The sequence below is a fragment of the Giraffa tippelskirchi genome, chromosome 13 (assembly GCF_054371585.1).
Source record: "Giraffa tippelskirchi isolate mGirTip1 chromosome 13, T2T-mGirTip1v1.2.pri, whole genome shotgun sequence".
Classification (NCBI taxonomy): Eukaryota; Metazoa; Chordata; class Mammalia; order Artiodactyla; family Giraffidae; genus Giraffa; species Giraffa tippelskirchi.
In genome coordinates, this window is record NC_137287.1 from 5,936,367 (window position 1) to 5,963,518 (window position 27,152).

The 27,152-nt window shown below is 54.2% G+C and overlaps 5 protein-coding genes across 24 annotated transcripts in view; 2 read left to right on the forward strand and 3 right to left on the reverse strand.

Moving 5' to 3' along the window:
• Positions 1–2,679: 2,679 nt before the first annotated feature.
• On the reverse strand, positions 2,680–13,634 carry TRAPPC14 (trafficking protein particle complex subunit 14). Of its 10 annotated transcripts, none has more exons than XR_014072879.1 (13): positions 13,009–13,634; positions 12,700–12,795; positions 12,477–12,606; positions 12,228–12,314; positions 11,948–12,068; positions 11,696–11,843; positions 11,468–11,550; positions 11,193–11,356; positions 10,512–10,666; positions 10,106–10,299; positions 9,741–9,992; positions 6,050–6,195; positions 2,680–3,070 (listed from the first exon to the last, which is right to left on the reverse strand). XR_014072879.1 is itself a non-coding variant. In XM_081556020.1 (11 exons), the coding sequence occupies exons 1-11, from the start codon at positions 13,417–13,419 to the stop codon at positions 9,839–9,841; spliced, it is 1,584 nt and encodes a 527-aa protein (XP_081412146.1). In that variant the 5' UTR covers positions 13,420–13,634; the 3' UTR covers positions 9,219–9,838. The 10 variants fall into 10 exon arrangements, 4 of the variants coding, with proteins under 4 accessions (XP_081412146.1, XP_081412147.1, XP_081412145.1 ...); XR_014072880.1 differs by lacking the exon at positions 2,680–3,070 and adding an exon at positions 4,763–5,497; XR_014072876.1 differs by having other exon boundaries at positions 2,680–3,059; positions 12,700–13,634.
• Positions 5,447–20,208, forward strand: LAMTOR4 (late endosomal/lysosomal adaptor, MAPK and MTOR activator 4). Of its 5 annotated transcripts, none has more exons than XR_014072887.1 (7): positions 5,447–5,505; positions 5,999–6,079; positions 8,212–8,329; positions 8,670–8,940; positions 10,454–10,554; positions 12,792–12,871; positions 19,781–20,208. XR_014072887.1 is itself a non-coding variant. In XM_081556037.1 (4 exons), the coding sequence occupies exons 1-4, from the start codon at positions 5,503–5,505 to the stop codon at positions 8,697–8,699; spliced, it is 249 nt and encodes an 82-aa protein (XP_081412163.1). In that variant the 5' UTR covers positions 5,447–5,502; the 3' UTR covers positions 8,700–8,999. The 5 variants fall into 5 exon arrangements, 2 of the variants coding, with proteins under 2 accessions (XP_081412163.1, XP_081412162.1); XR_014072885.1 differs by lacking the exon at positions 19,781–20,208 and adding an exon at positions 11,762–11,990 and having other exon boundaries at positions 12,792–16,299; XR_014072886.1 differs by lacking the exon at positions 19,781–20,208 and having other exon boundaries at positions 12,792–16,299.
• GAL3ST4 (galactose-3-O-sulfotransferase 4) lies at positions 13,832–19,590 on the reverse strand. The gene is made up of 4 exons (XM_081556024.1): positions 19,491–19,590; positions 18,007–18,319; positions 17,529–17,832; positions 13,832–15,282 (listed from the first exon to the last, which is right to left on the reverse strand). Exons 2-4 carry the CDS (start codon positions 18,129–18,131, stop codon positions 14,260–14,262), a joined length of 1,452 nt encoding a protein of 483 aa, XP_081412150.1. The 5' UTR covers positions 18,132–18,319; positions 19,491–19,590; the 3' UTR covers positions 13,832–14,259.
• Positions 20,156–26,992, reverse strand: GPC2 (glypican 2). Its single transcript, XM_081556023.1, has 10 exons — positions 26,261–26,992; positions 25,440–25,598; positions 24,825–25,147; positions 23,935–24,015; positions 23,038–23,200; positions 22,656–22,786; positions 22,282–22,431; positions 22,053–22,192; positions 21,784–21,956; positions 20,156–21,018 (listed from the first exon to the last, which is right to left on the reverse strand). Exons 1-10 carry the CDS (start codon positions 26,424–26,426, stop codon positions 20,771–20,773), a joined length of 1,734 nt encoding a protein of 577 aa, XP_081412149.1. The 5' UTR covers positions 26,427–26,992; the 3' UTR covers positions 20,156–20,770.
• Positions 26,680–27,152, forward strand: part of STAG3 (STAG3 cohesin complex component) — a 28,214-nt gene continuing 27,741 nt past the window's right edge. For 5 of the 7 annotated variants that reach the window (XM_081555960.1, XM_081555964.1, XM_081555977.1 and 2 more), the window contains exon 1: positions 26,690–27,049. The gene's annotated coding sequence lies outside the window, so the exon portion shown is untranslated. Of the gene's footprint in view, positions 27,050–27,152 lie in introns of all 7 variants that reach the window. The other 2 variants (XM_081555971.1, XM_081555967.1) reach the window with 2 other exon arrangements.

A 27,152-nucleotide genomic window follows, 5' to 3' on the forward strand; every position in this document is an offset into this window, starting at 1 on the left:
AAAGCCATGTCCATTGAGTTGGTGATGCCATCCAACCATCTCATCCTCTGTCATCCCCTTCTCCTCCTGCCCTCAATCCTTCCCAGCATCAGCGTCTTTTCAAATGAGTCAGCTCTTCGCATCAGGTGGCCAAAGTTTTGGAGTTTCAGCTTCAACATCAGTCCTTCCAATGAACAGCCAGGACTGATCTCCTTTAGGATGGACTGGTTTGATCTTGCAGTCCAAGGGACTCTCAAGAGTCTTCTCCAACAGCACAGTTCAAAAGCATCAATTCTTCGGCACTCAGCTTTCCTTATAGTCCAACTCTCACATCCATACATGACTACTGGAGAAACCATAGCCTTGACTAGAGAGACCTTTGTTGACAAAGTAATGTCTCTGCTTTTTAATATGCTGTCTAGGTTGGTCATAACTTTCCTTCCAAGGAGTAAGCGTCTTTTGATTTCATGGCTGCAATCACCATCTGCAATGATTTTGGAGCCCCCAAAAATAAAGTCAGCCACTGTTTCCACTGTTTCCCCATCTATTTGCCATGAACTGAACAATAACAACACAAAATTAATGTAAATACATTAGAAAGATGGGAAGGAGGAGCTAGCTAGTTGCATCTTCGTTTCCTGAAGACAGTGCTTCCCAAATTCCCTGTTTGGACCACGAGTAGGTTGTGGTCATTGGAACTTGGGCAGTGAAGATGCACACTATTTTCATGCCTGGCTTGAAAACATCTCATGCAATCCTTTGTTTTCTGTCTCTGTCTCTCTCAGCTCACCAGTGTGCCGAGTGCAGAGGACCCAGTAGTGACCTCCAGGGAGGCCCAAGGGGACAATGGAGTTGTAGGATGAAAGGGACCTGGGTTCCCATGTGGCAGCTTGGAGGACAGCAGTGTAAAAGGCTGCTCCCAGACACTGGCGGGACTTCAGGTGAGTTGAAAACAAACTTTACTTGTGTCAAACAGCCACTGAAATTCCAGGGCTATTTTTATTACTGAGAAAAATAGAAATGTCAAAACGTGATTTATTAGAAATTGTTTCCATTTATGTTCAATCAGGAGAAAAAGAAATCACATGTTAATCTGAACAGGGAAAGTTAATGTAAAGAATTATTAACTGTAACAGCGTAAAGAGAGTTCTAAAGAACAGTAGTGAGTCCTGGAGTAATTCTTCACCTTACTAACTGGCTCTAAAGTGGTGTCCCTTCTGCTATGTATTCCACCCACTGAGTATGCTTTAAGAATATTTCCATTTGCAAGCTAGCTAATGGGTTCTCTGTGGAGTGTAAAGAATGCAAAGTAACATACATGCTCATCAAAATAAAACTGACTCCAGGAGGGATCTGAGTGTCTGTTCCCACATGGCAACAAAACAGCAGGAAAAAATGGAGTGAAGAAACACTGGCTGGCACTGCACTCCGCCACCTGATGTCAGCAGGGCCAAGTGTGGACCTGAATTTGCACCTTCAACTGGAGACAACAAGGCCATGGGAACTGGTGCCCCACTTACACCAGGGTGGCACTGGCAGAGCCCAAAGGGGTGACCCGTAGCATCTGTAACATCCACAATTTAATTTTTCAAAAATGTAAATACATATAAAAAAAGAATATCCTGTGAGTGCTCACTGAGTTCCTTGAAGATGAGGACCTAGACCACCTTTGAAATTCCAGTGTCTACCTCAATACCTAGCACATTACTACCTACAAAACTTTTTTCCTATATGCCAAACTGTAATTTATTAATTGCCAAGGATAAATATGTTTCCAAGACTTACAAAAGTGTGTATAATTTGGGGCACCATTTTCTTGATTTTAAATAAGGCCATTCCTTTAGGGCTTGGAAAATTGAACACTTTCCATTTAAGCATTCACCTCTAGATCCCCAGAACCTATGCTAACTTGCAAATTAAATGATTTTTTCCTATATTGTCCCAGCTTTTCTCCCAGGACTTCCTTGTGGTTTTTAGAGACTTTTTTATTTTGGCCTCTGGATCTCTAACTCTGCTCTTTGCCCTTCCTTCTTTTGAAAAGGAGGGAACAAACCCCAAGGTGTAAAATAACATGTTTTCATCCATCCCAGCGGCAGAGCTGGCCTGCTCCTTACTGTCTGAGCCCGTTGCCAAAAGATCCCAACACCCACCCCCCACCCCTCCTCAGCCTAGCAGAGCCTCCGGACTGGAGCCACGCATTCTTTTATTCACCCTTAACTCCACCCCTCCCAGTGCACACGGCTTGTCCCAGGGGTTTGAAGGGGCTCATCTCTCAAGTGTTGCTCTTACCACACTTCATGTGACTCCGCGCCTGCCTTGTTCACTTACAAGCTGAGCGGTCACGGGTCAGGGCTGTGTGTTTTCACCATTTTATTCCCAAAGCACATGATGCTTACCCTGTAGTCCTTGAAAAGTGCTGGTTGAACTGTCATCAGGGTGAAGAGAACCAAGAAAGGCAAAGTTGGAGCTGGGAAGTCTGTTGATGGCTATTTGATAGGGTAATAATTGGTTCTAGGAAAATAAGAGAAAAGGAGGTTGTGTGGACAGGAAAGGAGGTCTAGCTTCAGAGCAAACAAATTCTTTCCTTTTCAAAAAGAAAAAGAATGCAAAGGGAGGCGGCAAAGATGCCAAACCCACAGGCACCAGCCATAAGTTAACCACTGTGTTAGTCAGGGTTCTCCAGAGAATAAGGGGATGGGGTTGGTGGGAGAGAGAGCATATTTATTTTGAGGAATTAGCTCACAATATGTGGGGACTGGTACGTCTTGAATCTGTAGGCTAGGCCAGCAGACTGGAAACTCAGGGAAGGGCTGATGTTGCAGTTTTGAGTCTGAAATCTGCTGGGCAACAGGCTGGAACTCAGGAGCGTTTCTATGTAATTAAATTCTTGATGAGAATTCCTTCTTCTCCAGAAACCTCAGGCTTTTCTCTTAAGACCTTCAGTCGATTGGATGAGGTCCATCCACATCATGGAAGCTAATGTGCTTTATTCAAAACTGAATATTTTTCCTACCTTAGCAGCACCTTCACAGTGTAGGGGAGGCCTTGTTTGTTTTACCCTCTTAGGGGTTCAGCTGGGCCTAGGAATTAACTTGACAGAAGACAGATTAGCAGGAGAAAAGCATGCAAATTTACTCAATACAAGTTTTACATGACATGGGAGCCCTCACAAGGAAATGAAGACCCAATGAAATGGACAAATCCACGTGCTTTTTATAGCAAGTAGAAGAAAAAGAGGCAACTAAGGAAAAGTGACTAAGCTGTGGGAAGGCTAAGGCGAGATAGAAATTATTTTAATAAGGCCTGTTTTACAGAATTCTCTAGCTCTAAGTCCTGTAAATGGAACTCTGCTTTATGCAGAACTCTGCTCTGCATAGCATTTCTCACTGCTTAATATACTTATTTTCTTATTAATTTATTATCTGGCTCACCCTCTGCCCCACAGCTCCTTGAAAACAATTAAAAAATATGTCTTATTTGTATTCACTGCTATATCTCCAGTTTCAAGAACAGTGTGTGGTACATAGAAGGCACTCAATAAACACTGGTTGAATGAAAGACTTGGCTCGCTTCATAAGTAGTATGATTCAAGCTGTTTGTGAAAATGAAACAATTCTAGTGATGGCTGATGAGCATTGTCCTGTGAAACGTTCCTCTGTGTCAAGAACAATGAGAACAGAGAATTTCTGGGGTAAAATCAAGTGTAACTTCAAAAAAAAAAAAAAAACGTTGGCCAGTGGAGCAATGGAAAAAGCATCAGCCTCAGCAACAGCAGACTTAGACTGGAATCTGGCGCTGTCATTTGCCAGCTGTGTGCTGTGAGCAGGGCTCAACCTCTCTCTAGTTTCCACTTCCTCATCTATATAGTATCCGAGGATATTATTACAAGGATGGTTAATGAGAGTTTGGCCAGTGTATAGATGAAAATGCTTGGAACGACTGTGTGCTAAAAAAAAAAAAAAAAAAGATACAAGGCCATGGAAGGTTTTGCAGATCAAGCATCTCCACAGAACTTTCTCTCTCTACATCCCCCTCCAATTTAAATTTTATATTATAATTTTTAAAAAGGCATCCATCTTCTCTAACTGGTTTCCTCCTCAAGCAACAGCACTTAGTTTTATTTTATTGATAGGATTCACATACTTAAAATTCACCCTTTTAAACTGTACAATTCAGTGGTTTTCATTACATCCACAAGGCTGTGAAACCATCATCACTCTGTAATTCCAGGACATTTTCATCATCCAACACACCCATTAGCAGTCAATCCCCGTTTCCCCCTCTACTCAGCCCCTGGCAACCACTAATCTGCTTTCTGTCTCTATGAATTTGCCCAGTGTAGACATCTCACATAGATACACCCAGATGATATGTGGCCTGGAGGGTCTGAGTTCCTTCACTTAGCATGATGTTTTCAAGGTTTATCCGTGTGATAGCATAGATCAGTACCTCATTCCTTTTTGCAACTGTATAATATTCCATTGTATGGATATGCCACATTGCTTTATCTGGTCTTCAGTTTATGAATATTTGGGTTGCTTTCCATTTGGGGACGATTATGAGTGATGCTGCCATAAACATCTGTGTACAAGTTTTTGTGTAAACATACAGTTTTCAGTTCTCTTAGGTATGTATTTAGGAGTGGAATTTTTAGGTCCTATTTAACTTTCATTTATAAATATAGTAACTCTATATTTAACTTTCAGAGGAACCACCAATCTGTTTCCCACAGCAACTGCACTATTTTACATCCCTACTAGCAATGTATGAGGGCTCCAATGTCTCCAAATCCTCAAGCTTTTTTATTACTGTTTATCATCATTTTGCCTCACATTAATATTGCAGCAGGTCTAAAAACTACTTCAATTAAAACAAAAAAATTCTAAATGACACTAATATATTTAAATAATTACCCCAAGGTCATTTTCTAATTCTTTCTGGCAGAGAATATTCAGTGTTGCAGCTGCCTTGGCTGGGGAGGGATAATGCTCTATCACACAGTTTCTTACAGAATGCCGACAGGAAAAATCGCTTTGGAACAAATTCCTGTCAGAGAGCTGCCTGAAGTAGGCACAAGAGTAGCATCTGAATAGCTCTTTATCTACGTCTCCTAGCTCTGTCGGGGTTCCACTTGTGAGCCGCCTAGCCTTGTTGGAATACAGCCCCCACCCCGCCCCCGTGTGCGCAGGCGCAAACTCTCAGCCCGGCCTCCTCTCTCCGGCCCCGCCCCAAGGCCCGCCCACCGCCGACACGACCCCCCACCTTCGCGCTCTAGGGCTCAGGGGAGGGGAGATGAATGTTCAAGAGGATGTGCGGCCAATGCGCGAGCGTCTCGAAAGCGGCGCTCCGCACTGGCAGAGTAAGTCTGATGACGTAGCCACTCTCCAATCGGAATCCTGGGGGCGGGACTAAAGTCGGGCAGGGCGGGGCCGGAGGAGGAGACCGCTGGGTGGAAGCACGTGACCGCGGTCTGGAGCCGGAAGCTAGGTCTGGCTGCAAGCGCCCCCAGCACCTAGAGCTGCGATGGTGAGTGAGGACGCATGCGCGGAGTTACGCGCCGCGCCGGGGGCGCCTTGCCCCTGTCCCCCAATCTCTTTGGTTGCCGGGTCCTGAGCGTGCCCTCAGGTCTCACTTCCTATCCTCCCCGGGACTGGGAGGGACTGGAGAAGGGAGGGGTGGCGACGTAGAAGGCCAAGGAGAAGTCCCTGGGAGGGTGTGTAGAGGCTGGGGACTAGTCTGAGGGGGAGGCGCCGCCACAGGTGGGTTTGGGGAGGGGGCCCGTGGGGTAGCAAAGGTGACGTGTGGAAAGCTGATGGAGCCCCTGGCGTAGGAGGGCACTGACAGAGGCTCAGGAGGCTCAGTGTTGAAGGCCGTGTTAGAGGGAAGAGGATCTGGAAGGGCCCTGGCTGGGTAGAGAGGCCTGGAGCCGGGGCAGGAGGCACTGTCAAGAGAGAGACTCGGGTTTCCCAAGGGTCATCCTTTCAGCCTACAGCTCACTAATTGCATCTTTATCCACTAGACTTCGGCATTGACCCAGGGGCTGGAGCGAATCCCTGACCAGCTTGGTTACCTGGTGCTGAGTGAAGGCGCGGTGCTGGCGGTGCGTTCTGGAAGCGGGAGGGGCGTGCTCCAAGTACACATGACCTGGGATGCCTTCTGATGTTGCCTTCTTTGGCCCGATTTGTCTCTATTCTTGGTCTTTACCTGGTATCACGCCTGGCATGTAGGAATTAAATCAATTAATCAGTCTCTGTTAGTCTTGTAACTGTCCTGAGGTAAAAGAGGTTTACCGACCTTACCAAAGTCAGGCTAGGTACAGGTTTGTTTATAACTGACAATACCCAAGTTACTCTTGAGTATGTCTTTATTTGGTATTTATTGAAGTGGCTTGGTATTTTGTTCTGTAGTACAATACAGTGTCAGCTCTAGAAGTTTTCAATCTAGCTAGAGAGACAAAGCTTAAGGCTAAAAGTTCAAAGTAGTGCATGTAGTTAACGCAGCTGAAGGAGTCCAGAAAGTGAAGGATTCAGCCCTTCATATTATAACTTGTGTTTTGGCAAGGAACCTTGCTTGGATGAGGTAAGAATTCATCTGGGCTTAAAAGATGGATAGATGGCAGAAAAGAAAGAATATTCAGGGTTGGGAGGTGGACATGTTTGCAGGAGTGTGACACCAATGTGTCTGAATTGGTGGTGGGGTTATGTTGAAAGGATTTGGAAACATTTGGGGGAAGAAGAAGAGGATATGGTAAGGAGAGGTCCGATTGTGAAGGACTTTCAAGGCTGGGTTAACACATCTGGATTAATCTTGGGGGTAATAGGTTTGAAGGGTTTTTGAACAGAAACAAACTGATGAAGTGATTGAGTGGCATTGTTCTGTTAGGTGTAAAGGTAAGCCAGAAGGGGCAGGATTCAAAAGCAGGGATGCTGTTGCTGAAATCTAGGTATGAAACCACTGGTTGCAATGAGGAGGAGCAAGGAGAGAAGGGGTTTTTAAAGGAAGAATCAGTTTGTCTTTGTAATGACTAGCTGCTGCTGCTAAGTTGCTTCAGTCGTGTCCGACTCTGTGCGACCCCATAGACGGCAGCCCACCAGGCTCCCCCGTCCCTGGGATTCTCCAGGCAAGAACACTGGAGTGGGCTGCCATTTCCTTCTCCAAAGCATGAAAGTGAAAAGTGAAAGTGAAGTCGCTCAGTCGTGTCCAACTCTTAGTGACCCCATGGACTGCAGCCTACCAGGCTCCTCTGTCCATGGGATTTTCCAGGCACGAGTACTGGAGTGGGTTGCCTAATGACTAGAGCTCAGTAATAAAGGGGATAGTTTTCCATCCTGTAAGACTTTGAACTAAAGCCTAGAATGATGGTGCCTTAACCAGCAGGGACTTAAGAAAGGAAGTTGACTGGGGAGGGGGGAGAGGTAAGGGGGATTTTGATAGTTCAGCTTTAAACACTGAGTTTGATATAGAATAATAGGGTAAACTCCAGGAGTTGGTGATGGACAGGGAGGCCTGGCATGCTGCGGTCCATGGCGTTGCAGAGTCAGACACAATTAAGCAACTGAACTGAAGAGCAGTTAAATAGATAATGCCAGGAGCTAGTCTGAGCATCTTGCCAGTACTCTTGTGACACTCACAAGCACGTAAGATAGGTACTGATGCCCCCAATTTACGGATGAGGAAACTGAGGTATAGAACCCAGAAGGAGGGCCATATTGAGGAGGTAAGAAGTTGAGATCATTACCAGAAAAGAGGAAGCCCAGGCCACTGTGACGTCATTACTCAAGGGCCAGGTAGTCCGAAAGGGTTCAGAGACAAAAGGAATGTTTATGTTTCAGGTTCTGCAGACAGGGTGACAGATGGGAAACGGGAAAAGATGGAGCCTAGGACTCCAGCTGTGGTGGGTGGACACTGATAGGTGAGAATGTGGTTTTTTTCAAATAAGTGGAGACAGGGAGAGAAACCAAGATTCAGGGATTGGGGAAACAGGGTCAGTGAAGAAATGGATGAGAGTTCCTGCTTCCTCGGGGAAGCCCAGTATTTTAAAGATGACAAACAAGATGGCATCAAGAGGGGCAGCAATGTCATAGGAGAGTTTTAGGTTTTTCCAAAACTAGGGGTGATGTTGGGCTATCAGAAAGTGGAGACAGAGAGGTTACACATGCTAGCACCAAAGTGTTCTTGGAATTGCCTCCCAGTTCTGTTCCCTGATTCCTGCCGCCCTCTCTCTGTGTGCAGTCATCTGGGGATCTGGAGAATGATGAGCAGGCTGCCAGCGCCATCTCTGAGCTCGTCAGCACGGCCTGCGGTTTCCGGCTGCACCAAGGCACGAGCGTACCCTTCAAGCGTCTGTCGGGTGAGCCCCGGCCTCTGGTTGGGGGGTGGGGTGCTGCTCCCCAAGGCCACTCTTCTCAGGGAAAGACACCTGTCCCCTACCAACTGCCCACCATCTCCTCTGGAATTCCTGTCTTCCCCTTGGTGTTCACCCCTGTATCAGAACTATGAAAAAAGCAAGAGAAGGGAGGGGATTTAATGGAGACCTCCCATCTTCAAATCTTTGAGCTTTGAACTGTTGAATTCCTTTGGCTATGGATCCTAGCCAGTTTGTGTGCGACCCCCAGGGAGGCCCTCACAACCTGCTAACTCTCTGCTACCTTCCCTCTCCCGGGGCGGGGGAAGGTGCGTCTCCCCTCCAGTGGTCTTTGGAGAACACACGCTGCTTGTGACCGTGTCGGGACAGAGGGTGTTTGTGGTGAAGAGGCAGAACCGAGGCCGGGAGCCCATTGACGTGTGAGCCTGCCCAAGGGCGAGGGGCAGAGGTGGAGCCTCTGTGATGAGAAAGACGGGAACCTCCGCGGCCTCTCTCTTGGTGCCACTAGAACTAAAGCCAGCTGCTCACCCGCTTCCCCACCCCGACATGGAAGGGCAGAGGCTCGGGGACTTTGTACTCTGTTAAGGAGAGTGAAGGTGAGGGGACCTCCCTTCTTCTCACCCTCTCTAATAAACATGAGTGTGATGTTCCCGGGCCCGGGGATGTGTTGTGTGTATTGGGGGAGGAGGGTCATACCCCACGTGTCTTTCAGCTTCCAGGGCCTCACCCCAGAGGAGTGGGGTGGACAGATAAAACTGGGAATCAGAAGGAAAAAAAATGGGTGGGAAGGGAGCTCTTTGGTGTACAGGCTGGAGGGATCTTTCTGAGCCCTTAGGTCTCTGCTGCTGCCACCAACACACAAGTAACAGTCTTCTCCCTCCTGAACAGGCATTTAATAGTCTTATTTCAGTTGGAGCAGTAGTTGGAGAATAAGTTACAGGGACAGACAGACCAAAAAAACAAAAAAAACCGAAACCAAAAACCCACACAACTTAAAGTGCTTCAGGCTGCAAACGTAAACATGACGACGAGGGGAGGCCACCTAGCTCTCTCCCCTGACCTGAGACAGGAGGGTCATGTCATTGTCGGGTCCCTTTACCGTCACCACCCTCTGATCTCAGCCCTGCGGGTGGGAGGGAGGGAGGGAAGGAATGTCAGAGGCAGGGGAAGACAACATAATAGGAACAAGGAAAACGCTTTGTAAACTTAGAACCGGGGGGGCAAGGGAGCTCCTGGAGCCCCTGCCTTGGCCAAGGGGTGGGGCCAGCCCCCCCCCCCCGGAAGTCCGGGAAATACTGTCGGCTTCACGCTGCAGCCATCCCCGGCCACTTCACAGCTTCTTCCCTTGTCCCTCATCAGTAGACACAGACAGGCGGCCCTGTGGGGGCCTGCTCACCCTCGGTGGGAGGCTCCCCGGGGAGGCACAGCCTGGAGGGAGCACCCGCTCTGGGGCTGTCCATTTCCGGGAGTGTGAGAGGGAGGCAGCCGGCTGGGCTACTTGACCGGCTCCACCACCAGGACCTTGCACTCGCGTTTGGCGATCTTGTCCAGAGAGAGCACAGCCTTGTCCGGGGGCAGGTAGAGGGGGCGGCCGACAGGGGAGGCCACGGGGGGCGTGATGGCCCGGCGCTCCATCACACTGCCCGACCTGGAGGAAGGTGGAGGCTGTGGGCTCTGGTCGGACCCCAGGGTCCCGTCCTGCTCCCTTTCCGATCCTGGCCTCTACCAAGCCCACAGGCCCCTCCCCACGCGGTTCCATACCTCATGAGGTGGCTGCGGGAGGGCTGTTGGTGGGAGAAGGATTGAGAGCGGCCCAGGCTGGCCTGGTGCCTCTCGACCAAGTCCCGGACGGCAGGGCTGCTGGGGCTGCTCTTGCGAGAGAGGGGCCGGGCCTCGGGCGGCGGGTGGGACACGCTGGCAGTGAACTGCAGCTTCAGTTTCATGTGCTGGCTCAGCTGGGGTGGGGAGACACAGATCAGCCGGCCAACTCAGCTTCTAGACCCCCTGACCTCCTTTCAGGTCATCTTCCCCACCTAACAGGCCGAAGTCGGATCTAAAGCCCACCTTCCCTCCACCCGGCTTTGTAGCACCCACCCATTTATGCTTCAGCCACAGAAGCCAGTGGCCCTGACTCCTCCCACCTGATGCTAGGCCTCACCCAGCCCACCTCGAAGAGCCCGGTCCGCAGAGCCTGGAAGGCCACGCTGAAGGTGAGTGCGCTGCCCTTCCGGGAGAAGCCGAGGTTGTTGAGGGGTGTGTGGCAGACGATGGAGTCCAGGGCTGCCTGCATGGCCCGGCGCTCCTCCTCACACAGCTGCTTTCCTGAGGGGCAGAAACAGGGCAGGGAAACACACCTGTACGGCCTTGCTCAGTCTGCAGAGGGCTCTCACAAGCACAGTCTGGTGTGATGCTCAGAGCCACTCTGGAGTAAACTTAGTATAGGCTATTGTTTGCTGAACTTTATAAACAACAGTAGCTAACAGTTACTGTGTACTGAGATCTATTCTAACCGCTTCACATATTTTAACTTACTAAATTGCTCTAACAGCCCCATGAAGAATTATTTCCTCCACTTTAGAAATGAGAAATCCGAGGCTCAGAGAGGTTAAGTAACCTACTAAAGGTCACACAGCTAAGAAATGGGAGAGGTACAAGTCAAACAGGGAACCCAGCTCCAGTGCCAATGCCCTTAAAATCACTCTGCCCCCGCGGCCTCTCTAAACTCTCCATTATGACACTGTGGAGACCAGTCAGGTACACAGCTGAAGCAGCCTGCCACAAGTCACCTGCCTCCATGACATCTTCCTTTCCCCTCCCCTTCTTGGGGGCAAGCCTGGCAGCTACCTACCAGCCTGGGCATGCTCCGGGGTCCACACAAGCCTTACAGCAAGGAAGTCTTGGAGATTGTTGAGCAGTGTATAGGTAACAGTAAAACGCTCATAGGTCCGAACAGGGGACTCACAAGAAGCAGTCATCACAAAGCACGGGCGGTCCAGGCGGATGCTGGGCAGGCTAGAAGCAGTGGGGGGGGGAGGGGGGAAGCAGGATGTGTGTGTTTCGAAACAGAGATGAACAGGATGGTGTCCAGCGGGGGAGAGCTTGGGGGGTGTCCCACAAACTCACCGGTAGTGGGTATAGATGCTCTGGGTGAAGGGCAACTTAGGCGTGGACCACTGAACCACAGCGATCAGGGGAACCTCTAGGCCCTGTGGGAGGGACGAGCAGAAACATCACCTGTATGTGATGACCTGAAGGAGAGGTTCCCTTTCCTGTTAGTCAACTCCCTGGTCTCTCCCTTCCATTGCATTTTCTCAGCCTTTCTCCTTAAACACACCAGTCCCTTGTACTCACCTCCTTGGCCCCTGGAGGGGGCTGCTCACCCCCTCTGAGCTGAAACAGGAAGTTATGTTCCTCCAGGGCACTAAGTGGGCAGGGGAAGCAGCCAGAGGTACCAGGGAGCCGGCAGAAGGAGCCCATGGAGACTTCCCCAGATTGGTGACTAGTTGAGAAGAAAGGGACCAGAGCTGGACCTTTCCCTGCCAGTGCTCTGGGCCCTGCAGCCCTGCCCAGCACTCTGCGGCCCCGCCCCTCCCAGGACCTCACCAGACATTGTCCACCAGCAGCACAGAGCCATCGGGCATGACAGGTAGATAACTGGCGTTGAAGTTGGGGAGAATGCGGATGTCCCAGACGGAAATTTCCTCCTGGGAGGAGCTGTTCAGCACTGTGGGAGGCAACCGGCTCAGCTCAGAGTATCTGAACTCCTTGGACCACACCCATTCCCCCCCTAAAATGGATCTACCCCCACCGTATTGTCCAGGGTAACTGCCACCCAGCCGGTGCCCTTGCTGCTACCCAAGACCTGAGCCTCCAGTCTGCTCACCCTTGAGCACCGTCAAGTGTTTTCCAGCCACAGTGAACTGGCGGCACTTCAGAACCGGAGGGGGCAGCAGAGTCAGCAGGGTGCTCACTGCAGGAGAGGGCGGAGGCCGGAGATGATGGGCTGGGCGCAGGTCACCTCCAACCCACAGTTCCAGTCTTCCTCTCCCCGGATCGGGCACTTGCCAGGGTCATCCCTCCACCATCCCCACAAGTTCCAGACTCTAGCATTTCCTCTCTGCATTCTCCCCACCTTGCGCCTTGAAAGCGCTCTGCTCGCCCCTGAAGGTCTCCCCAGGAGATCGGGTCTGCAGCAAGCGCAGGTAGCCTTGATCTCTGACCTCTGGTGCCTCAACCTCCCGCTTCCACACGGTCACTACAATCTGAGCACAGGGGACACAGGACCACAGTCAAGAGAAACAGCCTCAGAAAGGGCGTCTGAATTAAGACCGAGCTCCACCCCGTGCCAACCTTACCTTGGCCTTAGGTGTCCCTGGAGGCAGTCTATCCAGTGAAACGGTGAGTGGGAAGATGACCTCATCTGTGGACACAATTGGTTCCTCCACAGGCAGCTGGGTTGCCAGAGGGGTGAAGAGGTCAGGAGAGTCAAGGCCGCCCGCCGCGCCCGCGTCCCCTTTAAGATCTACGGTACGTGGTTCTCGCCCTCCCCTCTCCTCATCCGTCATAGGCCTCCAGCTTCCCGCTAGCGTCCCTCTCCCCTCCGGTCTTCGGAGCCCAGCAAGCCGCCCCTCCGCCCTGTGTCCGTGGCGCTCCGGGCTCCTCACCGTGGTCGCTCCCCCTGAGGTAGCAGGGCCCGGGCCGTGGGTGAGGAGGGGGCTGCAGCCTCGAAACAACCCCCCACCGCCAGGGTCCCCGCCCCCCGGGGGTTCGGAATCCTGGTCGCCCGAGCCACCGCCCCCGGGCGCCCCGCCTCCGGCGCTGACCGAGGCCAGGGCGGCCAGGGCGGTCGCCAGTTCCGCCCAGGCCCCTCGGGAGCCCAAGCCTGGGCCGCCCCCGGCGCCGGACCCCGCGCCGCCCCGGCAGCGCAGCACCAGCAGGAAGCGAACCGTCTCCCCTAGGTAGAGGTGGTTGCGCCGGGGCAGCGCCCGGTACCGGCCCGGGTCCCCCGCCAGCTCCGCGCGCGGCGGCAGCGGCACGGCCGGGAAGTACATCGAGTAGTCGCACTGGGACTCCATGGGCGGCACGGGCCGGGGGGCGACGTGGGCCGGGGCCGGCGGAGGGCAGAGGGGCCGCTAGGGTGGTTCCGGGAGCCCCGAGTCCCGACTGGTGCTGCGCGCGGCCGGGCCGGCCCGACAAACCAGCTGGGGCCGAGAACCGGGGCAACGAACCCAGAACCGAGACCCCACGGGGCCGGAACCGGGGTGCGGGACCGAATGACTGGTGAGAAACCGGAAGCGGAAGGGAAGGGGCGTGGCCTTGAAGGCGCCGGAATTTGTAGGTGACCGGACTTTGGAGGAGAGGGGCGGGTGTGGCAGCGGTTAGGCTGCTGCACAAGGCTAGACTTCTTGGACTACGAAAAGAACCCCGCCAACCCCTTTCTCCCAGGAAGATGCTCCATCCCCTTCCCTATCCGCTCTAGAGCAGGTTGAAGTTTCAAACTGTTTATTCATTGAACATTTCATTCATAGTGAAATGAGCATAGCCCAGTAACAGGTGTTTCATAGAGAGATGGACGTATGATTCCGATCCCTTGTGTCCCAGACTTTCTCCGCCCTACTCCATGGTTTGCTCCTCCAGAAGGCCTTCGAAAGTGCCGCTTGGACCTTCGGGGACGGGGGTAGGGTCGGGGGTGGGAAAGGGGAAGGGGCAGAAATGTGAGGGAGCCTGCTGTTCGGTCTGGGATTCCTTGGCACAGGCTGGAGGATGTAGGACCGACATTCTTGCAAAGTTCCACTGGTCCTCTGGGGAGCAGACATGCTTTCTGAGGGAAGCCGAAAGTGTATCTGGCTGCCTCACACTCATCACTGGCGCCCTAAGGCTTAGCTGCTCTTCAGCCTAAGACAGTGGTTTGATGCCTAGGGGGAGGGTTGCCTTGAAGTCTTGAGGGGCAGAGAGACTGTTGGGGGGAACTGCTTGGCATCTAGCTTATCCTTGTACTGCAGCTCGGGGGTAGCCAGGCGCTCACACTCCTCCTGGTCTTGGAGGCTCAGCCCACTTCGGAGCACATAACCCAAAACCTTACCTGACCCAAATTGGAAAGGGCGGAATCGCCGGTCAGTGATGTACTTGGGGTCTAAAGCCTCACCCCCCACCAGACAGTGTTTAGCCAGGGCCTCTCGGCGAGCCCGGAGCTCCGCCACAGCACTGTCCAGCCGGCTCTGGCCATATTGCTTTATCCGGGCCCACAGACTTCGGTTGAAGTGAACATAGAGAGCCCAGTCCAGGTTGTTCCAGGCTCGTGCCCGGGCAGTCAGCTGCCTGTCCTCAGTGGTCAGTCCACCATCGTCAATAGTGCTTCCACCCTGCCTACCTCCAGCCTGGGCATTGTGCATAAAGCCTACCACGTCATCTAGACCCCAGCACAGTGCATCTGCCAGCAGGACCAGTGACTCGTCAAAGTACTCGGCCACCAAGACTAGGTCAAAGACAGAGTCTAGCCAGGCCAGATTCCACTGGATGAAGGATGAAGACCCCAGATCTAAAGAGGCAGGGCTGGACATCTGGCTGTGACCATCAGCAACAGTGGGAACAGGATGGAAGAGAGCATTGGGATCCAGGGTATGGGCTGGAGGGCCAGCGCCAGAAGGCAACTGGGGAGGGTTGGGGTCTCTGGAGACACGCAGATTCCCTCTCTTGGTCCTCATCTCTGGGGGAAAGGGGAGGCCAAAGTCAAACCATAGCAAGTTGCGTGCGTAGTGGTCCCCCCTGGCCCCAGGTCGGTAGAAGGCTCGAGGATTGGCCAAGAAGGCAGCCAAGGATGGTGCTTTGCGGAAGGCCGATGACGTGGATTTATAGTAGGAGAAGGCAGAGCGGGCCAGAGCCGCTGGGTCTCGGACAATGGAAAAGAAGAAGCTGTCGGAAGGCATGACCTGAAGTACCTGGGGAGGAGAGGAAACCAGCGTAGAGAGTGAACTAGGGAGGAAGAAACCGAGAGCAAACCCAGTGCGCACCGACCCCCCGGCCTCCTCCAGCCTCCTCCTGACAGCTCTGCTGAGAACCCCCAGCTTCCTTCACTAGCTGCACAGATCTTGGTAAGGTACTTGACGTCTCTGAGACTCAATTTACGTATCTGCAAAATGGGGACCATCATACCATCCTTCCCAAATGATTATGGAGGTTACATGAGATAAGGATAGGAAGGAACCCAGAATATGGGGAGCTCCTGGAGAACATTAATTTCTTCAGGCCTTTCTGTCTGCTTTTGTTGGTAACACTTCTAGGAATCAAGCCTTGTGTTCACTTCTCCAACAAAAGCCTATAACATGTCTACCCTGGGATTCTTGGTCACAGCTCCAAGAAAGGAACTGGCTTCAGGCCTCCTCAGGAGGATCACTGGCAGCAAGTAGATAGCAACCATAATTCTATCTCAGGCACAGAGAGTGGGCAGGCCAAGGATGGCTGAAGGTCAGGGCACTTGTGAGGCTCCTTGGCATCTTGGAAAGCAAGAGACATCCCTGAAATGGGTACTGGGGAGCCATGGCCACTCAATAAGGAGCTGTTCTGAGTCTTGGGACGTAAGATCCTACTTCTTGGCAAGAAGGAAGGTGGGCATTGGGCTGAGCCACACCCTAGTGTGGTCCAGCAGGCAGATCTACACCAGAATCCAGCTCTGGGACTCCCTGAAGGATTTCTGCCTCTGAATGTGACTTTGGTCATTGACCGTGACTCCCTGACAAGTCCTCCAAACTGTTCTATGGATGTGGGCATGGCTGAAGGACAAGTCTGTGAACTGTCTTTGAAGGCATAGGGGAAGCATGCAGAGAACAGTCCATGGCATCAGAGGGACCTGGAATAAAATTCCACTTCAGCCATTTACCAACTGTTGTGACTTTGGGCAGGTTATTGTGCTTCTCAGAGCCTTTATTCCTCCATCAATAAATCTGGGTTAATACTCACTTTGAAGAATGTGGAAGTGCATGGAACATGGGAGGTAGTCAGTGAATGGTGGTGACAGTCATCCTAAACCCCAGAGACACCTGCCTCAGTGATTGCTGTCCTCGCCTCACTCTCAACAGTGCCTCTTGCTGCCCGTTAGTTCAGTTCATGCTGCTGCTGCTTTCTTCAGCTCCAGCTCCAACCGGACTGTCTTTGCAGCCACCGCTGAAGTACTGTCACCTACACACACACACACACACACACGCACACGCACACACGCACACACACCACTGCGTCTTTGAGATGTTTTGCTCTGAGAACACCCGATATTTCCCTTACTACAAAGTCACATCCACTCTTCCCTATAAAACCCACCTCTTGAGAAAACCCCACCTCTTTTCATGAATATTCTCGCCACAGTTCCAAAAACACACACACATACGCACACACACGTGCAACGGAAGGCACTTTGGAGCCGCTGGGCCTGGGTTCAAATGCTAATCTGCAGCTTTCTGTTAACAGAGGCCAGTCGCTTAGCCTTTCTGAGAGTGAATCTCCTCATCTGTGTAGTGGAGACACTTACGCCTTCCTGGCAGGATGACAGTAAGATGACTACCCAACACTCAAGGCGTGTTCAGTGAAAGTTCGCTCTTTCCCTGTGTGTTTTCATTTGCGCATTGATTTTCCTCCTCCAAGAGCGCTCAGGTTCCTGTGTGTGCGCGGATGACATGTGAGTGCATGCACTCATCCCCCCATTTAGAACTGAAGCTGGGGGTGGGGAAGGGGGACTGGGGCATGGCTTGAGCTTGGCATATAGCTGATCCTCAGAATCTGGCAGACATGGTGAAGGAAGTGAGAAAAAGATGGGTCTGAAGGCAGTGACTGCGCAGGGACCCTGGTGGTGTCAGTGGGAGAGGCCAGGAAGGGCCAGGGGCACCTGGAAGGAGGGTTGGTGGGGTGGGATGAGAGTTGGCAGGGCACTGCTGCCAGCAGGCTAAATGGATCAAGGAAAGAGACTCTAGTAAATTCTAGATGGGAGAAGGCAGAACTTCAGGTGCCAGAAAATTCTAAGGGACAGCTGAGGAGAGGGGAACAGGACTCCCACCTTTGTGGCCCCCCCCGGCCCAGTTTTTCCATAAGGCGATGCCTGGAGCACCCCCCAGGCCTGGGGTCTCCTCCCCTGGTGGTCTTGGCTACAGGCCCGAGCCCATCTCTCCCCAGTCCCTCCCACCCCCTCAACACTCCTCACCTCTTTCAGGTTGAACCTCATGTGATGACAGAGGATGTGGAAAGGGGGCTGGGTGCCTCCACCCTGAGGGCGGTAGCCTTTGACCCGAGAGGCCTGGAAAAGTCTTGGGTAGCCGAACTGGTAGCGGGCAGGGAGGGCGAAGCGCAGCCCGTGTCGGTCCCCATAGCGGTGAAGCAGACTCAGCACAGAGCTGCTCCCCGATTTATGTGTCTTCAGGAACACGAGGCGCTGCCGCGGCGGGCAGGACGGAGCAGCTGGTCCCCGGGATGAGGCCCAGGAATGTCGGAGCTGCAGCCCGGGTAGCCTGGGGAGAGACGGGAGGGGAAGTGTCCTATTCCTCACCAGCAGGTGGATGGGTGTCTCGTGGAGCCAGGAAGGCATGGAGTGTCCTCTGAGTCCCCAAGAGTCACAGCCCCAGGTGGGACAGACAAGAGCATGGGGAGCATCTGGGGGCCGTTGGGACAAGATGGGAACTCACCTCCTCTGGAAGGGACCCCCCCAGAGCTGGAGGGCAAATCCGATGGTCATGAAGACTCCCAGAGCCACCCCCAGGCTCCGGGGCCCCCAGAGGCGCACGGTCCTGGTGGGAGACAGAACGCCCATGTGGCACGGGGAAGGGTGATACTAGAGAGGGACAGGGCAAGGGCCAGGCACAGAGGCAGAGACAGCTGGAGACCGCCGTGCAGCCGCGGAAGGCGCTTGTTCGAGTTCGGGGGTTCATTCCCCAGGCCTGCTCGCAGCCCCGGTTGAGTCTGCCCCCTGAGTTAGCAGATTTTTGCCTCCGTCAGCGTCTAGAAGGGAAATGAGGGGGAAGGAGGGGAATCTAAGAGCGAGTAGAGTCTTCGCTCCTGCTGCCGGGCAGCCGCGACCTCATTGCAGGCAGGGGGGCGGGAGGGGCGCCCTCTCTACACCCAGAGCTTCCAGGTGCCCCATGGCTGCGGCTCTGCTGTTAGCTGCAGCTCCCTCCAACCTCCAAAGACAGATTCTCCCAGAGCCCCAGGGATTTGGAAGTGAAAGGGAGGAAGATCAGACCAGTCCACTTGTACCAGGGCGATGGACATCTCCAGGCCCGGGCCACCTCCTCTGCCTGTGACAAGTCCGGAGGCGGTGCCCCTCTCTGAGGCCGAGAGGGGAAGCCTTAAGGAGGGGAGGAGGGCCTGACGGGGCACACAGCTTAGAAACCTAGGGAACTGAGACTGCAGGAGCGACTTTGTAAGGAATAAGAGTCGACCGGCTCATCTAAGCTCAGGCATCCTTTCCTTCGCGGCGGCGCCCTGGCAGACCCTAGTGTGTGAGAGCGGCCTGGGGGTGTACGGTTGCTTACGAAGCCCAGATCCGGGCCGTACCCGCGGCCCCCCCCCCCCAAACACACACCCGTTCCCACTTTCCAATCCCAGCAGTGCACCCAGAGGGGATTGAGAGGGTGGGGCTGGGGAGAGAAACTCTGTGACACAAAGATAACAAGACAAAAAAAAGCTAACGCTGAGCTTTGGAATTCCTTCTCAGGCCCCAGCTTCCCAATCAATTGGGAGTCCAGACCTGCCCCTTCATTCCAACCCACAGCCACAGGCCACAGCCCGTCTTTCCAACAAGCCCTGACAGCCCCCTTCCAGGATGAGCCCAAAGCGACCCCAGGCAGAAAACCCACACTTGCTACCTAGAGACCTGCCCCCTCTGGCATCACCCCCCCCCCCAGTTTCCCAACCCAGCCCCCAGGGTCCAGCCCCATACCGCACCCCCTCCTGTGTTTAGGTTTCTTGTATTCCTTCCATCCATCTCTGTCTCCTCCCATTACCTCTGATTCCAGCCCTCGGACCCCTTCAGCTTTGGGGATTGCTCAGTCTGTTGCCAGCCCTGGTTTGGCTCCCTCTGGGGTTCTCTCTGCGAAACCCCTCACGTCTCCTCCCATCAATTCTAGAGTCCTTCCACTGATCTAGGCCTCAGCTTCGCTTGCCCACTCACCAGGCCACCTGAGGAGCAGCAGGGAAATCGGGGTCTGGCCCGCCCGCCCCAGCCACCGCCCGGTTCCTCGCTCAGCTCAACTTTCCCCATAAACTTTCTCAGTGCCCAGGCTCCTCCCCCTCCCTCCCTTTGTCCCGCCAGTCCGTGCAGCTGATTCGGCTTTGACGGCGGCGTCTCTGGGTCTCTCCTTCCCCGCATCTTTCCTTCTCTTTCAGGTCACCCAGCCTGCCCTTAGAAGGCACTTCTACCCTCCTTTCGCACTTAGGAATCAATTGTACTTTTTCTTTCAGCTTTCTGCAGAACAAAAGACTCATTCAGGCGACTGAAAAAAAAAAAGGAGACGGTAATAGAGTTGAAAGCAGACATTATCAAGGATATGACAAGGTACCCAGAGGCTTCACAGAGAATGAGGAGGTGGGGGCCGAGGGGGCCCACCCACCCTGAAGGCAGAGAGCAGTAGTGTGGTGATATTGATGTCTTGGGTCCAAAAGAGTTTTGCTAGTCTCCAGAATTCTCCCCATTTTGCAGATAGGTATTCAGACCCAGAGGGTGGACAGTTTGCCCAAATTCAATCCCAGGGGACAGGTTCCAAGATAAGGAGGGAGAAAATGAACTGCTGGTCACAGAAACTCTGGGGTTAAAGGTATAGAAAGTCACACACCGGGTCCGACAAATTAGCCATTTATTTACAGAATAAACACTGAGTTAAACACTGAAACATGAAATGGAGATGCTTGTGAAGGATGTGAATGGCAGAGGCCGTGAGATATGTGGGTTGGTTTTTTTTTGGTATTTTAGTTTAAGAAAATGATACTGAAAAACTCAACAGAATCCAGGCCCATAGATCCTGACATCCTAGTCCCCTTCCCTGCACCCCATAAGCGCCCAGCTTTGTCTATTTCTGAGACCAGGTGCCCCACCCATCCCCACTTTCAACTTCTTTCAAAATCCACCCCCCCCAACTGCACCTCTAAAACTCCTCCCTTTTTCCCTGTTGGGGCTCACCACCAACCTAACCACAGAGGCTGGGTTGGAGAGACCACACCTTCCTAAATAAATACCCCCAGCCCTTCCTCCCCAGATACCAAATGAAAAAATAAATATTGTGAACACCCACCCCCAGCCCACCAATGGAAATCTCCTGGATTTGGGGCCCCAGCCATTCACCCAAAAGTCCCTCTCTACCCTCTCTGCAGCCCCCTTCGACTCCTCCCGACCCAGCTGATGGGGGAGAGGGGAAGGGCCGTGAACCCTCCCGATGCCAGGGCACCCCTCCCCTGTTATCGAGGTCCAAGCAGGGCTAGGGCTAAGAGAAAGAGAATGAGGAGGGGTTGTGTGTGAAAACCAACAGACGTCCCTCCAGTCCTGCTCCGGTCCTGGCTGTGGCGGATAATGACACCTCCTCCTTTGCCCCCAGCACCTTCCCTTCGAGGAGGGCGAGGAGCTCGCGCTGGGGGGGCCACAGCTGCGGCCCCAGCCATCCAGTCATCTGCATAGTGTTGTCCCTCTCCAGAGCCGCTAGCGTCCTCTGGAGGGAGGGGGAGGATCGGAAACAGACAGGGACGGTGAAGAGAGGTAGCGTGAGACGGTGCAAGAAACAGCCACAGGCAGAGAGGAAAAGAACTCGAGACAAAAACAGTGAAAGGTTGGGGCAGGGGCAGGCAGGATGAGAGGAGGGAGAAAGTGAGTGACAGGAAGGCGAAGTGAGAGATCAGACAGACATGGAAATAAGGCAACACAGGAAGAGACGAGACAGAGACAAAAAAGACAGATGGGGAGGGAGGATAAACAGGAAAAGACAGAGAAAACAGACACAGAAGCAGCGAGCAGACGGGAAGAGGAGTGGGGGAGGAGAGACAAAGAGACGGTGGGAGAGGGAAAAAAATGTATGTCAGTGCTTTGCATCTCTGGCAAATTCTACTTTGGGGAGCCAGCCGCGTGGCACCCGCACTCCACTTCCCCGCCTCCCGGGATTGCCGGTGCTCCCCAGGCTCTTCCCACAGCCCACCCTCGGGAGCTTCCCACCGCTCTGTAAGAATGTTTTGGTGTGTTTTGGTGTCTCCCCCAAGGGACCGTGAACTCAAGGGTAGAGAGCTTCTCATTGGTCTTCCACTCCCTACCTTTGAGGTAAGCGCTCATTACAGGCGTGTGAACTGAGTGAGTGAATGAATGAATGGTAACTGAGACTCGAGGAGAGGGAATACAGACGCAGGGGGCGGGGCTGCGGGTTGGCCTGCGTCCAATCGCGGAAAGCGGGGCGGAGCGAGGTCCTCGCGGCGTCCGCGGGTCTCACCCCAGTCCTCCAGCTCCAGGTCGCGTCCCAGGGCGGCCGCTTTCATCCTGGTCGTGGCGGCCCGGAGCTGCAGCCGCCGCCTCCGCGTCTGGAGGTCGGGGCTTGAGGCTTCTGCATCCAGCTCTGGGTTGTCGATCTGCCCGGCCTGGGAGCCGACCACGGGCGACAAGTACCTGCGAACAGAGCAGCCCCGGAGACTCCCGCCCCACCCCGCCCCCGGAGTCAGCCTCGCCCGCCCGCGCGCCCGCAGCCCACCGCCCGGCTCTCACCGGCCTGGTCCAGCTCCGGTCCAGCAAGGCGCCGCCTCCTGCGAGACGTCTGCCGCCACGCGGGGGTCCCCGCACACAGTCTGGGGCAGCCCGGCCCAGATGCCCCTCACCCGGCCCAGACGCTCGCGGAGCTCCCACACCTGGACGTAAAGAGAGCCGGCCGGGCGAGATGGAGCGCGCGCCCCTGTCCCCCGCGCTCGCGCCCCTGCCGCGGCCGCCGGCCACTCACCAGCCGGGGAAGGCTGGCGCCCGCAGCCGTCGTCGGCCGCTCCTCCTCCGCCGCCGCCGCGGACCAGAAGCGACCCACCTCCTCCCTTGGGGCTGGGGCACGGCGGGCGCGAGCCCGCGCTGGTTGGGGGCTCCCGCATTCCTGGAATACCTTCGGGACCGGGAAGAGACCCCACACACAGTCATCCCGCGGTAAAACCCACACCCCAACACTCCAAACGTCCTTGACACTCCAGTTTATCCAGAGACCCTGCAGTGTCTCCCTAACACCCCACACTGTCCCCCCACCCCAGGGGCTCCCCTCCACGCTTCTCCCTCCTGTCCTCCCGCCAACTCCCAGTCTGACACTCCCACCCTTCTTGGTGGCCCCTGTACCTGGGCTGACACCCCTACACTGTTTTCCTGCAAATGCATCAAGCCTTCTGAGATCTTCACCCCGATGGACTGGGCTGCCAGCTCAAAAGAAAAGGGGCCTTGGATCTTGTCGGCCAGGAACAGGAGACCATCTTGAAAGAGGATAAGCCAGAGAAAGGGTTAAATGAGGGGCTACCCAGGGAGATGCTCCCTGAAGTAGGATGTTCCCACAAATCCTGACCCAGGCCTTGGAGGGGAGCAGCAGGTCTTAGATTGGCGGGGGGACGACTGACATGAGAGGAGCCCCCCTCCTCCTCTCCACTCAGCACTGCTGAACACTTCCTCCCCAGTCCACCCTGCCCACCCCCACACAGCCTTCTCAGGCTTTCCTGAATCCCCTCACCCAGATAGGGCCCCCAGTCAGGATCCAGTCCTTGGCTGCCAATACAGCCATAGGCCACGTTGAGGCAGAAGCCCCGGCAGGGTGGCAGCGAGGGGACCCCCCGGCAAAGGGGGCAGCCTGTCAGACGCATCACGGCCCGCTTGCAGCCTTCGGACAGCGGCATCTGGGAGCAGAGAGCAGGGCTGTGTCATCCACAAACACTTGGCTGCCCTCAGCCAAGCCTGGTGCTGGGCACAGAGAGAAATCAAATACCCTACCCCACCTTTCCCAGGCTCTAAGTGTGGAGCTGGATGTGAACCTCTAGGGTTGATGACCCCACGCGGCAGCAGGAGTGACCCCAGGACTGCGCCAGACCTGAGGAGGGAGGCTCCTAGGGGCCAGGTTGCACATACTGCTTCTTGGGAGAGATGGACCAGAGGGGCAGTGAGGGGCCTGAGAAAAGGTTCAAGGACAAGAGTGAACCCATCGTGGTTGAGAGGAGAATGAGGATGCAGTAAGTAAGGCTGAGAGGCCAAGGAGAGAATGGGCAGTTGAGAGAGGGCCTTGAAGGCCAAGCCAGGAATCTGGCATCTAGGAGGGAGCCACTGAGGGGTCCTGGAGAAAACCAGGGGGGCCAGTGGGCCAATCTCAGAGAGGCTATGGAGATGAGCAGGTCCCTAGAGGCTGGCAGAGGGTAAGAGTCATCAGAGGGCAGAAGAGGGTCAGAAGTGGGAGGAGTCATGGGTCATGACGCAAGAAAAACTCCAGTCTTCCTCATTTACCCAGGATGCCAGGGCTTCACGGCTGCTAAGGGAAGTCCAGGCCTCTCCTGCCAGCTGGCACCTGACTCTTCTTCATGGGGCCTCTCCCACTTCCTCTCCCTCCCTGGGCCCCACCCATACTCAAGCCCCTTCTAACCTTAAGCGTTTCGCTGACCACATTTCTTCCAGTCTCGAGGCCTTGGACAAAGGCCCGGGCAGCCACCAGGGCCCGGGTTATCTGGGGGAAGGGAAAGAAGGTGAGAAAAACCACCGGACTGTTGAGGGTCAGTCAACACTGGGGCCAAGAGACTGCACCAAAGGGATGAGCAGTGAGGGTAAGGTTTGTGGGTTATCTTGGGGTGATTAGGAATGTCAGGTGGTTCCAGGAGGCAGGTTCAAGAAGATCAAAGAATTCAGAGTCTGCCAGGACCAAGGGGAACTGGGCTTGGGAAGAGGTGGAAGGATTACATTTTACAGGGCTTGGAGATAGAGGGACTTATATTGGAACAAATGCTGAACCTGAAGCCAGGAGACCTGGGTGTGAAACCTAGCTCCACCCCTTACTGGCTGTGAAACCTTAACCTCTTCAAGGTTCAGTTTTCTCATCTGTAAAATAGGAATGCGAACATCTCCTTCATAGAGCTATGACAATTAAATGAGATATGATAAATGAAAATCCTTAAATCATGTTGAACCAGCGTTCAATACACTCACAACTCACACTCACACTACACAGCTGAACCAGAGGAAGTCAAGATATTGGGAATAAGGATGAGTTGTCAGAAAAGGGGGGGTGGGGAGAAAGAGCAGATGAGTGGGTCAACCACTAGCATGGAACTAGGACACAGAATTGGGGGGTGGGGCTCCAGTCAAAGGAAACCAAGGAGAACTGGGTCAGGCAGAGGTGACTGGGGCTCAAGATAGGGATCAGCAGGTCAGGGGCGGCTGGGGGATGAAAAGGGGGTCACTGAGTTGGAGGTGAGTGGTACACAGTTCAGAGGTCACTAGGTCAAAGGTAGCTGAAGCTCAGGCCTTGGGGCCCCTCACCTGCAGGCGGAGGCGGCGGGGTGAGTCCCCAAAAGGCTTCAGAGAGTCATCAGCAGAAGAGGCCAGGCGTGTGAGGCAGAACAGGTAGTCGGGGGAGAAGATGTACTGTGGGTGCAGCAGGGGGAACATTTTCTCCAGGAGCTGAGCCCAGAAATCCACCAAGGCATCATCTAACCCCTCACCGGACCTCTCATAGTAGTCCCGTAGCCGAGAGAACAGACCACTGAACAAGGGGGTGTGCTGGGCATACAGGCGGCCGAAGGAGCGGTGGAAGAGCATGGACAGGGAGTGCTCGGCTGAGGAGAGCATCTCCCGAAAAACCTCTGTGGCAAGTGCAGAGAAAGAAGTGTGAGGTGGGGTGAAGCCAGAGAAGGATGGAAAAGTGAAAAGGCAGAGGCAAGAAAAATGGGCATGGGGAGAAAAAAGAAAAGACAAGTGAGTTAGAAATTAAGCAACGCTTAGAGGTCTGGGCAGACTGGGGGGGGTGGGGATGTGGGGGCTATACCAGGGCTGGAGTGCCTTTGGGATGAGTCAGGAGTAGGTATAGGATGCTTGTGGGGGTCATGAGCTCAGAGAGAAGGTATGAAGCCAGGTTTGGGGGCACCAGGTCCTCACCATCAAATTTTCTGTGTCTGGCAGCCAGTGTGTGAACCAAGAAGGAACCATTCTCCTCCACCAGGCCTCGGAAGGTGGCCTCAGTTTCCCAGGTCAGCCTCTGCTCTATCTCACTGGAACAGCAAGTGTACTCCTGGGGACAAATCCGGAGGTGTTCACCTGGACAGAGGAGACACGAAGGAATGGTGGGAAGTGATGTCGTCAAATTCCTTCCTTCTCCTGCCCATCTCTGGTGGCCATCCTTTCTCTTCCAGCTGTCTGGTTTCTTTTCTATTGTCTGCCACCTCATTCCCACCTGGTCCTACCCCCTCCTTATTGTCCCCTCACCCATCCCAAGTCCACTGCCTTTAGGCATGGGATCAAAGAGGAGTGGGCCAATTTAGTGATCAGAGGGTCCTCAGGTAGCCTGCCGTTAGGCTACACCCCAGGCCTCAAAGGACATACAGGATGGTTTCAATGGAAAGAATGGGGTTTGGAGGGGTGGGGTTATCTGGTAAGAAAGAAAGCATTATTATATAAGGGACTCATGGAAATAGCGAGGGAAACAAATTAGGCTATGAAGAAAGAAACACAGAGGGGTTGCTAATTACTAGAAAGGTATTCCTGGGGTGAGGGTGGAGTAAGAGGGCTGTTATGTGAAGGAGAGTGTTATTGTGATCCTGGTAGAGAAGTTCCGGAGGAGAAGAGACATTATTACCGTGAGAGGAAAAGATTATTATAACGGCCACTCTGAAAGGGAAGAGAGTTATTGTGAGATGAGGAGGACCGGCCCCCGCCCCCTCCCTCGCCCCCAATTCTCTAGTCTCCCTCTTTCTCCTCACCTGAGATCAGGGCGGGAGGGAGTACGCTTAAGCTATATCCCCGGGCCCCCAGAATCTGCCGGGTCTCAGTGCAACTCCGGGTGACCTTTGCCTCGATACCGGGTCCAGGACCAGGACCGGGACAGAGGGGCCACAGCAGAAGCAGAAGAGAGCGCAGCGCGTACATAGCTGCTGCTGCCACCTTGGGGCCGCAAAGTGGGTCGTAAGGAGGAAAGAAGAGCCGCCCGAACTCAGAAAGCCGGTTCCCTGCCACAGGACCGTCCCGCGGGCCAGAGAAAGAGCGCGACCTCCGAAAAGTGGACCGGGAGCACGATCGCTGGACCAAGGCGGCATCTGCCGAGACAATGGGAGCAGGGAGGCGGACAGGAGGCGGGGCCCGGGGCGGGGCCCCGCCAATAATGGTAAGGAGCCGATCTTAGGGGCGGGGTCAAGGAGAAATTAAGCCAATGTACTGGGGAAGCTGGGCCGGGGGGCGGGACTCGGCAGGACTAGGAGGTTAGGGGAGGGGTGTGGTCTTCCTCTGAGGCGTGGCTATCTACATCGAAAGGCGGGGCCTGGGTGGAACCCAGCCTATGGTAGTTGAAAGCCAGATTAAAGGAGTTGCTACTAGGGCAGTGTGAAGCCCAGCCAATGGAGGGGGAATTTGGGGACAGAGGGGCCGGGCTGGGGCGGAGCCAGGAAGAGCAGAGTTAAAGCAGGTGGCCAGCGCGCGGGAGCCCACGTGATACGGCTGCAAGCTGGAGAGCTCGTGGCCGCACGAGGCTGCTGGAGTGGCGTGGCTAGAACGTGGTAAGCACGAGCTCGCACACGCTCAAGTCTCGCGACAACTTGCAACCCTGAGACGAGCCGTTGGGCTCGCGCCTTCCCGCGTTTTTCTGGATTCGTCTGCCAC